The following is a 12,300-nucleotide window of genomic DNA, read 5'->3' as shown; positions in this document are numbered from 1 at the left end:
AGAAATGTCAGATCCGGGCTGCATCTGTGACTTATACCATAGTTCATGGCAATGCCAGATCCTTAACCCACTAAGTGAGGCCAGGGATTGAACCCGCCACCTTATGGGTACTTATTTCTATTGTGGCACGACAGGAACTCCCACTTTCCTCTTTTCTTTAAAAAGGATACACATATTCACATAAGTCAAATAAAATATGGTGTTAGAACTGCTCTCATTCTTTTTTCCCCCAAAATGAATCAGTATTTTTAAAACTAATTTTTAAGGTAACCTCCTTCAATTAGATGACATAGGGACTAGGCAAATATGGAGGAAAGAAGAGGAAGGGAAAAAAAAAAAAAGAAAACTGTCAGGCAATCTATAACCATGCACAGATTGATGGTGAAGGAATTGCAAAGAAAACTGTGTTCTTAAAATGGTTCAGTATCAGAATTATTTTAAATTGTATTGTGTGAAGTCTTAAAAACCCCTTTAACTTGCTTTTATCTAGTTATCTAAATTTTGGAAAATGAGTTTAGAAACATGTTAAAATATGTTTTAGGAATTGTCATAGTCTGTGTAAGGAGTAGAAAGTCTCCAAGGATGCTGCTGTTCTGCAGCATCGTGGATTTCCTCCTCCTGGGTACACAGCAGCGTGGCCCACGTGACCATGAAGTCAGGTACGGCTGTTGTGTGAGAAGAGTGTGGAAGTGATGCATGACATTGGGTGGCAGTTTTGGGAGCTAGTGTATGCCTTGCCGCATGCTCCTCCCCATCAGTAATATTTCGGATCATGAAAACTGTCAGCTTAAGTCTTTGAATGAGAGTGTCACTCATCTAAGACACCCATCAACCTGGGGGATGTGTGATGTAAGCATGAAATAAAACTCTGATTTCTCCAAGCATTTAGACTTTGAGTTGTTTGTTGTGACAGCCCAAACTAGCCATTCCCTAATGATGAGTTCAAGAAGACAAAGTGATCTGAGGCACTTTATAAGCTGAAGCCCTTTAAAGTATTGCTAACATCACAGGCAGTATAGAAGACCAGTGAAGAACATAGCTTTGGAGCTACATGGGATGGATTTGGGGCTTGATTCTATGGAATTAACTATATGACTTGAGGAAGCTGACTCAAACTTCCTGGCCTCGGTTTTCTTGTTAGAAAAATCATAATATCCACATTATAAGATCATTACCAACATGAAATGAATGAACCTTTGATGAGTACCTAGAAAAGTACATAGTCCTCTTAAAATGTATATACATACAGATATATGTATAGTAAAATATAGAAACAAAGAGTACATGTGAAGTGTTTAGAGCAGAATCTAGTGCAGAGTCAGCCCTTCATGAATATGTATTATTATTAATATTGAAAATAAAAATATTAAAAAACAATCAGATATTTGAGAATTTTCTCTGAGAAAGTAAAAAACGAGAAAGGAAAGTTAAAAAAAAAAAAAGCAAAAGAGCTTATTCCTAAACATTTGAATTGAAATAGACTTTGCTGAGCTCACTTTTTCTCTGGTTTACCTTTGTCATGAGAAGTGGCCATACAGGACAAAATGGGAGCAGAAGTTAAATGTGACTGGTATTTCATAATGGATCATGGTACCCAGGTTTGTTTTACTAGGCGTCGATAAGAACCAAGCACGGTGTGATGTGACTTTAAGTTGGGCACCATTCCACTCAGCCCAGAGTGGTTGCTCCACAATAAGACACCTTGACCACGTCAAGATGATTTATAACCAAAGATTGTATGTTCTCCATGAAAAAAATTTGCTAACAAGGAGAATGCTCATAAATGAATATGTGAAAATTCCTACTAGATTATCCATAGCCATCTATGAATCCTATTATTTAATGCTCTTACAAACTTTTTTTATTTTTCTTTTTACAACCACACCTGCCTCATGTGGAAGTTCCCAGGCTAGGGGCTGAATCAGAGCTGTAGCTGAGGCCTACGATGCCTAGACATCTGAGCTGCATATGCAGCATCTGTGACCTGCACCCCAGCTGGGGCAACACTGGTTCCTGGTTAACCACTGAGCGAGGGCAGGGATTGAACCCAAATCCTTATGGAAACTACACTGAGTTCTTAACCTGCTAAATCACAATGGGAACTCCATCTTGCAGGCTTTGTAAATAGACTTGTGAGGGATTTCTGTAACAATGCTTTAAAAATTTTAAAAAAAATGAGATGAAATTCACATAGCATAAAACTATTTTAAAGTGAACAATTCTGTGGTATATAGTACATCACAATGTTTTGCAAAACCGCTAGTTCCAAATAATTTTCTTTACTCCAAAAGAAACTCTTTACCTATGAAACAGTTGGTATACCAATACTTCTGAATGATTTAGAGAGAATTAGGAGAAGCTATAGAAGTGTTTACATTGTTGCCAAGGCTTTTTTTGTTTGTTTTTTTAGCTGTGTCATCTGGGAGGGGTTTATGATCAGAGGATTTAAAGGGCCTCACATGATGCAATCAGAGCAGTTGTTAAATCATGGGACACTGATGAAAAGAATTCAACAGCGTATTAAGGATGGCCAACTGCTTTGAAGATACAACACATTCCTTTGCAAAGAGAAAAGCCATCAAAACTATAGGCAATGAGTCTGTGGGTTCCTTTAAACACATTTTATTAGCAATAACAGAATTATCTATGCAAATGTATGGGAAGATGTCTAGGCAAGCGTGTCATGCCCACCAGCATGAGGTATAAAAAACCTTGTGCAGGTGAAGAACTTCATTCAGCCTCGAATATCTTACTTTTCATAGTTTATCCAAATATTTCTCAGCTCCTGCTGCCATGACTCGTTTCTTCTGCTGTGGAAGCTACTTCCCAGGCTATCCTTGCTATGGAACCACTTTCCACAGGACCTACAGAGCTATGCCCCTGAACTGTGTCATGCCCCTGGGCTCTCCCCTGAACTACGGTTATGGATGCAATGGCTACAGCTCCCTGGGCTTTGGTGGCAGCAACATTAGCAGCCTGGGCTGTTGCTATGGTGGCAGCTTTTACAGGCCGTGGGGCTCTGGCTCTGGCTTTGGCTACAGCACCTACTGATGGACTAACGGTTCCAGGCCACAACAGGACCCCCAGTCAATTCTCTGTGCACAGAACGACCCGAACAATGTGACTGTCTTCCTGCCTCCTGATGTGCTTGAGAGATACGTCTTCCATCTTCTTGCTGACTTCGTACTGAGATCCTGGTCTTTGAGGATGCTGGGCAAGTCACCCAGGCATCAAGTGCTGCACTGATACTCATCTCTAGCCAAAGCAAGATGTATTTCTCTGATATACCTGAATTTTACTAGCGAAGCAAGCAGTTTGTATCTGATCATTGCTCTTCCCGTGTATTCTTAAATTCTACATCAACATCAATGCATTACTAATTAAGTATGAGTAGAAAGGTGTTTTGCTGTTAGTCTCAATAAAATCTAATTTTTTCAGCAAAAATAGTTTTGTCCCGGTTATTTATTTTACTGTGCTTTTTTTTCTTCTACTCATTACCCAGTTTCAACCTGTAATAGTGGACTTTAACCAAATCTTTTTCTGATTTCAAACTGTACACTGGGATAGGGTGATGGCTAACAATTTTGTCCTTTTATATTGAGATTTCCTTATTTAAAAATTCCCTTAAAATGTCCTAAATTTAATCCAAATACAGATGACCCTTGAACAATGCAGGAGTTAATCCATATATAATTTATATTTAGCTCTCTGTATCTGAGATTCCTCTAAATCTGTGGGTTCGACCAAATGTGGATTGTGTAGAGCTGTAGTATTTACTACTGAAAAATATCTGCATATAGGTGGATTCTCGCAGTCCAAACCGCCCTGTTGAAGAGTCAACTATATAGTCTGTATACTGCACCTATTAGTATTTCCCTATGCTGATTATAAACAAGAACATTTCTTTTATTATCATTTATTTTATTTTAAATTTAATTTACTCTTCTTTTCTTTTTTAATTGTTATTTCACCAATACAATTTCTTTTTCTCCTGTACAGCAATGGTGACCCAGTTACACATACATGTACACATTCTATTTTTTCACATTATCATGCTCCGTCATAAGTGACTAGACATAGTTTTCAGTGCTAAACAGCAGGATCTCATTGCTAATCCATTCCAAAGGCAATGGTTTGCATCTATTAACCTCAAGCTCCCCAACCACCCCCACCCCCGGCAACCACAATTCTATTCTCCAAGTCCATGATTTTCTTTTCTGTGAAAAGGTTCATTTGTGCCTTATATTACATTCCAGATATAGGTGATATCATATGGTATTTGTCTTTCTCTTTCTGACTTACTTCACTCAGGATGAGAGTCTCTAGTTCCATCCATGTTGCTGCAAATGGCATTATTTTGTTCTTTTTATGGCTGAGTAGTATTCCATTGTGTATATATACCACCTCTTCCTAATCCAATCATCTGTCAATGGACATTTAGGTTGTTTCCATGTCTTGGCTATTGCGAATAGTGCTGCAATGAACACGTGGGTGCATGTGTCTTTTTCAAGGAAAGTCTTGTCCAGATATATGCCCAAGAGTGGGATTGCTGGGTCATATGGTAGTTCTAGGTATAGATTTCTAAGGTACCTACATATGTTCTCCATAGTGGTTATACCAGCTTACATTCCCACCAACAGTGCAGGGAAGGCACTTCACACCCCCTCCAGCATTTGTTATTTGTGGACTTATTAATGATGGCCATTCCAACTGGTGTGAGGTGGTATCTCGTAGTAGTTTTGATTTGCATTTCTCTAATATCAGTGATGTTGAGCATTTTGTCATGTGCTTGTTGGCCATCTGTACATCTTCCTTGGAGAAATGTCTCTTCAGGTCTTTTGCCCACTTTTCAACTGGGTTGTTGGCTTTTTTGCTGTTGAGTTGTATAAGTTGCTTATATATTCTAGAGATTAAGCCCTTGTCCGTTGCATCATTTGAAAGTATTTTCTCCCATCTGTAAGTTGTCTTTTTGTTTTCTTTTTGATTTCCTTGGCTGTGCAAAAGTTTGTAAGTTTGATTAGATCCCACTGGCTTATTTTTGCTCTTATTTCTGTTGCTTTGGGAGACTGACTTGAGAAAATATTCATAAGGTTGATGTCAGAGAATGTTGTGCCTATGTTCTCTTCCAGGAGTTTGATGGTGTCTTGTCTTATATGTAAGTCTTTAAGCCATTTTGAGTTTATTTTTGTGCATGGTGTGAGGGTGTGTTCCAGTTTCATTGATTTGCAAGCAGCTGTCCAGGTTTCCCAGCAATATTTGCTGGAAAGGCTATCTTTTTCCCATTTTATGTTCTTGCCTCTTTTGTCAAAGATTAATTGACTGTAGGTGTCTGGGTTTATTGCTGGGTTTTCTATTCTGTTCCGTTGGTCTGTCTGTCTGTTTTGGTACCAGTACCACACTGTCTTGATGACCGTGGCTTTGTATTATTGCCTAAAGTCTGGGAGAGTTATGCCTCCTGCTTGGTTTTTGTTCCTCAGGATTGCTTTGGCAATTCTGGGTCTTTTGTGGTTCCATAGAGATTTTTGGATTGTTTGTTGTAGTTCTGTGAAAAATGTCATGGGCAATTTGATAGGGATTGCATTGAATCTGTAGATTGCTTTGGGTAGTATGGCCATTTTTCCAATATTAATTTTTCCAAGCCAGGAGCATGGAATACCGTTCCATTTCTTTACATCTTCTTTAATTTCCTCGATTAATGTTTTATAGTTCTCAGCATATAAGTCCTTTAACTCCTTGGCCAGATGTATTCCCAGGTATTTGATTTTTTGGGGAGCAATTTTAAAAGGTATTGCACTTTTGTCTTCCTTTTCTAATATTTCATTGGTAGTATACAGAAATGCGACTGATTTCTGAATCTTAGTCTTATATCCTGCTACTTTGCTGAATTTGTTGATCAGTTCAAGTGGTTTTTGGGTTCAGTCCTTAGGGTTTTATATATATAGTATCATGTCATCTGCATACAGTGACAGTTTTACCTTCTTTTGTTTGTCTGATTGCCGGGACTAGGACTTCAGTACTATGTTGAATAACAGTGGTGAGAGTGGGCATCCTTGTCTTCAAGAACATTTCTTAGTTGTTGAATGTTAAATTTCTTTCCTCCTTTCGTTAGTGACAACATTTCATTTTGTTTTTTCCCATTTCCCTGCTATTTCTAGTACTCAGTTCCAGATAGCTTTGAACCCCACAAACTACTGGAAAAATTTCATTTGGTCATGAAACTCTATTTTTAAGGCTATAAGAATTGGTCAATAAAGGAAAGCAAAGAGCTGAAATCACATAGTATTTTTCTCCTTTTTGATTGATGGATTTTATTTTTCCCACCTTTCCTCCTCTGATTATATAGATAGCTGTATTAAAAATTAAGGGGAGTTCCCTGTATGGCTCAGTGGTTAAGGAACCTGATTAGGATCCATGAGGATGAGGGTTTGATTCCTTGCCTTGTTCAGTGGGTTAAGGATCCAGCATTGCCATGAGCTGTGGTGTAGGTTGCAGACATGGCTCAGACCACACATTGCTATGGCTGTGGTGTAGGCTGGCAGCTGTGCCTCCAATTCGATCCCAAGCCTGGGAACTCTCATATGCCACAAGTGTGGCCCTAAAAGCAAAAAAAAAAAAAAAAAAAAATTCTTTGCAATGATAGCTACTACCATCAAGGCACTTGAAAAGAAAAGTATTCTGCACTTAGAAAATGCTTCTTATCGTGCTTCCTGAGAAACCTCTGCTCTGTTTGAATTTAAGCTCATTCATTCGTCTATCAAGTGTTTATCACCCCTGCCTGTCTCAGAAAAGATGCTCAATAATTGTTTATTGACTTGTTAAATCTCTACTTTACGGGTGCAAAGTATTGGATAATCCAGTGTAAAGCTTATTCATGTATGTATGAACTCACTGGGCTTTGGCCACTGTGTTAAAAATTTGGAGGCTGTAAAAACCTGTGACAGAGTCTCTGGCCCGAGAAGCTGACTTATCTTTAAGAGATACTCATTCAGTAGGCATTCACCAAGTTGCTACCACACCAAGCATTGCCCTAAATCTGGGGACAGAGATAAATAAAACACAATTCTAGCCCTCAAGGGTTAAAATACACTTTATTCAGTATTTAAACATAATTTAATTCTCTCCTATTTTATACCAATTAATGTGCTGTAAATGATTATCCAAAAACAGGTATTTCTTATTCATTTCCTTCAAGGACCCAAAACAGGAAATTAGCCTATAATAAGATATCTTTCCCTATCTATCTGTTATCTATGTATCTATCAATCTATCGATCAATCTATCATCTCCCTTGATTTTGGTTTATCCAGCTTTCCTCATAATTAGCTTCATGTTGAGCATTTTTGGGTACAAATGCCATAGAAGTGATGCTGTATACTTCTCAGTACATCATATTGGGCGACACTTCATGTTGGTCACTTATGTTCACATAGATTTGGCTGGTGTTTACCTTAATCACTCGATAAAAGTAGTGTCCTTGAAGTTTCTTCACTGCAAAGTTGCTCTTTCCCACATTGTAATTAATAACTCGTGTTGATCCCTTGTCACTGTGTACATATTCTGTTCCTCATCAAGCTTTCATCCACTATTACAGGATACTTCTAATTGTATCCATCCTGCTACATTTATTAGTTGGCATTCTACACTGAGAAAGTACTTCTCTTGGGAGTTCCCGTTGTGGCTCAGCGGTTAACGAATTCTACTAGGAACCATGAGGTTGTGGGTTTGATCCCTGGCCTTGCTCAGTGGGTTAAGGATCCGGCATTGCTGTGAGCTGTGGTGTAGGTTGCAGATGCAGCTCGGATCCCGTGTTGCTGTGGCTTTGGCGTAGGCTGGTGGCTACAGCTCCGATTTGACCCCTAGCCTGGGAACCTCTATATGCACGTGAGCAGCCCAAGAAATGGCAAAAAGACAAAAAATAAAAGTACTTCTCTCCATTTATTTTTTTGTGCGTGCTTATTTATTTGTATCAATATGGGCTTGAGGATCTTATTTTGCTCAATATGTTGCCATCCATTAATATTACTATTAATTTTTGCTCAAATTGTCCCAGATTTGGACAGTGGGGACATCTTCATGCTGGCTCCTTTGTCCTTTAGAAATGGCCCCCATAGCTGTTTGATCAGTGCTTTACTTTCTGGCTCAACACGATATTCCAAACTCATCTTGAACTTTTCTCCTTTAATCATGGAATCAGTGATTTCTCCTAGGAGCCCTAGATCCCTTTGGGGAAAACTGGTATTTACAACCTACAATATAGGTGTTAAGGTTACTCATTGCTATGCTATCTTTGCTTTATATGCTAATTTCTACCCTATCGTATACTATAGCAGTGATTGCTATGCTTGTCAATCATTCTTTCAGATTTAATAATGAAACACTAACAAGCTGCACTGGAGCGCTGGGTATGCAGAAAAAGTTCATTGATAGGCAGAATTCACTTTAGAGTAAGAGAGGGGTGGTTGACATTTAGGTTGGATGGGGTCCCAAATGCCAGAGTATAAAGATAAAGTTTTGCTTTATTTTAATTTACTTATTTATTCTTTTTATGGCTGTACCTGCACCTGTGGATATGGAAGTTCCCAGGCTAGGGGTTGAATTGGAGCTGTAGCTGCAGGACTGTGCCACAGTCACAGCAATGCCAGATCTGACCCACATCTGGGACCTATGCAGCAGCTTGTGGCAACACCAAATCCCTTACCCACTAATCAAGGCCAGGAATCAGACTATCATCATCACAGAGACTATGTTGGGTTCTTAACCCACTGAGGCACAATGGGAACTCCTAAATTTTGCTTTAAGTTTTAAGCAACAAAACTAGCATTCCCCTGTTCTTCAACTAGATTTTCATTTAACCACTTTATCTCTGTTTCAACATCAATTCTGGTATTTTTCTTAGTGTTCTGTGTCCCAATTCTCCCTGAGTATTTGAGGGGAAGATCAACTTTCTGTTGCTTGTGAGACCCTTCCTCTCAACAGTTTCTGCTATGGTTTATCCTTCTTTCTGTCTTCCCTTCATCTCCTTTCCATCATCCAGAAATTTAGTTAATCTCCCTTTGAGTGATATCGTCCCTTCAATTCTCTCCGTTATTGTTAGCTTCCAGGTTTGCTCTAATTTAATAGGTTCTAGGGAAGGGGAGGGGAAAAATCTATATGGTCCATCTGCCATCTTGAACCTAAAAAATATAAAGACTTTAAAGAGAGACAAGAAGGGATTGAGTGTAGCAAGATCTTATCTGCTTTTCTCCTGCAGTAATTATATAATGGATACAAAAATAGATGATTTCACTCTTTATTTGCGCACCAGTTTTTTGAGGTAGATTTCATTATCTCCTCTATTCATGAAGAGGAAACCAATATTGAAAAGTTAAATAGCTTGTTTGAGCCTCTATCACTCATTTGTAAAGAAAAATACCAAGCCATAGCTAGCCAGGGATGATCTGCATATAAATCCAAACTTCTATGCTAAAACAAGTCATACAGCACTTTTAAAGTTATAGAACTCTTCCCCAGAAATATCCCTGCTTAATGCATTTTTATGCCATTAATAACTATACCTAATATTTACATATTGATTTATAGTTTATGTAACACATCCATAGAATTTTATTTAATTCTGACGATTATCTTGGGAGATAGATATCACGAAGAAATTGATGGAAATTTAGTAATTTTCCAAGTGTGCAAATATTTACCAATTGGGAAAACTGAGCCTTGAACCAAGGTATCAAGTTGAGATCTTCTGATTCCTTCCACACCCATTGTTCTACCACTGATAACAGAGGCAAAACCTTCATTATGTGTTTACCGATTTGACCCTCATGAGGTTATTGTGGGACTTGGGCCTCTCCAAGGTGATAAACTCAAAGCTTCTGGCCAAGAGAATACCAGACTCTTATTGCCCTGCCCATCTCATTGTAAGGCCCCCTTTCCCTACCTTCAGCAACCTGACCTACACCTTCCTACCACCTACTAGGTATATGGCCCACTGCTTACACTGTCCCTACAGGGGCCTTATATGCCCCCAGGAAACCAACTAGGGTATATTAAGACCCTTCTTTCCCCAACCAATCAGCAGGTCAGCAGATTATCCTAAGACCTCTCCTCTCTCTTTGGGCTATAAAAACAGACAGGACCACGTGTTCAGGGTTGGCTCTCCCTAGTCATCAGGAAGTTGTCCCACTGCACCAGCAGCATTTCTTACCCCAATAAACATATCTTTCTTTTCATCCCATTATGAGTCTGGAGAATTCTTTTTCTACCTGCTTGCACAGACCTTGACTGTTATCAAGATCCTCCGGTATTTTCCAAAGCTTGTCAAATAAATGATAAAAACCATCAGGCTCCATTCTTATCTTGATATCAAGACTTTTGATTTTCCCATATCACTATGTCTAAGAAATTTTGGCAAATCTTCATTCCTAATTTCTCAATTCATGCCTTTATTTCTTGCCTGGATTAATACACCAGCTGCCTAGCTGGTCTACTGGTCAGTCTCCAACTAATCTCCCATAAGGTAGATGAAATACTCTCTCAAAATGGAAATCTAATAATATGAGTTTCTTTCACAAATTCTGGTTTCTTTGTGGCAACTTGCAGATACCAGGATAAAGATCAATTAATGGCTCATAAGAATACAGGTGTTTCTAATCTCATTTCCTACCTCTTTTTTTTTTTTATTTTCCCACTGTACAGCAAGGGGGTCAGGTTATCCTGCTGAATAGCATTGAGAACTATGTCTAGATACTCATGTAATGTATACATGTAAGGATAACCTACCTCTTTTATAGCATGTTTCCCTTTCTCCTGCAATGGCTCCTACCATAGTTCTTTGCTGCCATCTACCCGTCCTTATCTAGTGAACTCCTACAAAGCTTTTAAAAAGTCTTCCTCTACCCCAGAGGTCCTCCCTTGTTCCAGCTTTGAAACTTCAACTCTGTTGACTTTAATATGACAGTGTCCACTCTGCTCTGCCCACCAACAAAGACCACCAGAAACACACTTGTAGTCAGGGATTATTAACAATGGAGATCATGTAACATGAGAAACTGCAGGGAGTCTCGATAAAAGGTGTGGGAGGGGCTTTTTCTGAGATTTGGGCTTGAAGTAGTTGATTTGGGAGAGGACTAAAGGAGGCAGGGGTTTCTTTTGGTTTGGGTACCCTCTATAATGAATTTCCACAAAGTTAGTGGTTTAAGACAAAACAAATTTACTCTTACAATTTTGAAGGTCAGAAGTTCAAAAATCAAGGTGTTGCCAAGACTATATATTGTGGAGGCTTTAGAGGAGAATCCATTTCCTTGCATCTTCAGATGCAAGAGGCTGCTTCAATTCCTTGATTTGTGTCTCCTTCCCTCATCTTCAAAGACAGTAGCATAGCATCTTCAAATCTCTCTCCCTGATTCTGTGACACTCCTCCTTTCCTTTCACTTTAAGGATGTTTTTGATTACAGTGGGCCCACCCAAATAATCCAGAATAATCTTCTTACCTCTAGGCTTGTGGATTAGGAACTCCAAAGCCTTTTCACCATGTAATATAACATATTCGCAGGTCCTGGAAATTAGGATGGTGGCCTTATTGGGGGACAATTAGTCTGCCCCTTACACGTACTATCAGGAAACAGGTCTAATTCCACAATTAAATATTTTAACCACTTTTATTGAGACAGTGAAACAAAGCTAAAGCTGTCATTGGTAAAAAGTCAATGAAGAGGATGTTCAGTCATTTTCGTGGTTTAAATAGCATTCTTGTTTTCCTCTGTTCTTGGATCTGACTACAGTGTGGCTTTGTTTTTAATCTCACTCTATCATTGTCACAGACTGCCCTTATCTGATTTGATGTTTGGAGGATCGTGTGTGGGAAGCAGGGGATGCTCTGGTTGCCATTAGCGCTTTCAGGGCTGCTGTTTATCTTTCTCACCATCACTGACTGACAGGGCTGATGCTGTAAAGTTTTGAGGACAAGTACCATGCTTTATTCAATAGTCTATCAGATACCAGTGCTGTATCCCTGACACTTGGTAAATATTTGTTGAATTAACATAATTATTTAAAGCCTGAGAGAAAAATCCTACTCCTTGCTACTTAAAAATATGGTCAGCAGGCAAGAAACATGGGCATCACCTGGGAGCTTGTTCAAAATGCAGAATCTTGGGCCCTCTTTTTCCAAATTATCCTCTGCACATGGACTACGTTCTTAGATGATTTGTGTGCACATAGAATTTGGGCAGTCCTGATGATTTTATCCCAAAAGAAGAAGAGAAGGAGACACATTTCACTCTCGATTTTTAAAGTGTTGAGGTA

At 39.0% G+C, this 12,300-nt stretch overlaps 1 protein-coding gene across 1 annotated transcript; it reads left to right on the top strand.

Annotated features, from left to right (window-relative positions):
• The first annotated feature begins 2,793 nt into the window (after positions 1-2,793).
• On the top strand, positions 2,794-3,051 carry KRTAP7-1 (keratin associated protein 7-1). The gene has a single exon (XM_003358919.4). The coding sequence runs from the start codon at positions 2,794-2,796 to the stop codon at positions 3,049-3,051; it is 258 nt and encodes an 85-aa protein (XP_003358967.3).
• The last annotated feature ends 9,249 nt before the right edge of the window (positions 3,052-12,300 follow it).

The sequence above is a fragment of the Sus scrofa genome, chromosome 13, assembly GCF_054392235.1.
Source record: "Sus scrofa isolate SSC_HxYL_T2T_F1_AM1 chromosome 13, Sscrofa_HxYL_maternal_Yorkshire_Landrace_v2.0, whole genome shotgun sequence".
Taxonomy (NCBI): Eukaryota; Metazoa; Chordata; class Mammalia; order Artiodactyla; family Suidae; genus Sus; species Sus scrofa.
The sequence above is the reverse complement of the archived record's forward strand: the minus strand, read 5'-3'. Positions and strand labels throughout refer to the sequence as shown.

Coding starts and splice junctions, on each gene's coding strand:
- KRTAP7-1 (XM_003358919.4), top strand. CDS start 2,794: ATGACTCGTTTCTTCTGCTGTGGAAGCTACTTCCCAGGCTATCCTTGC.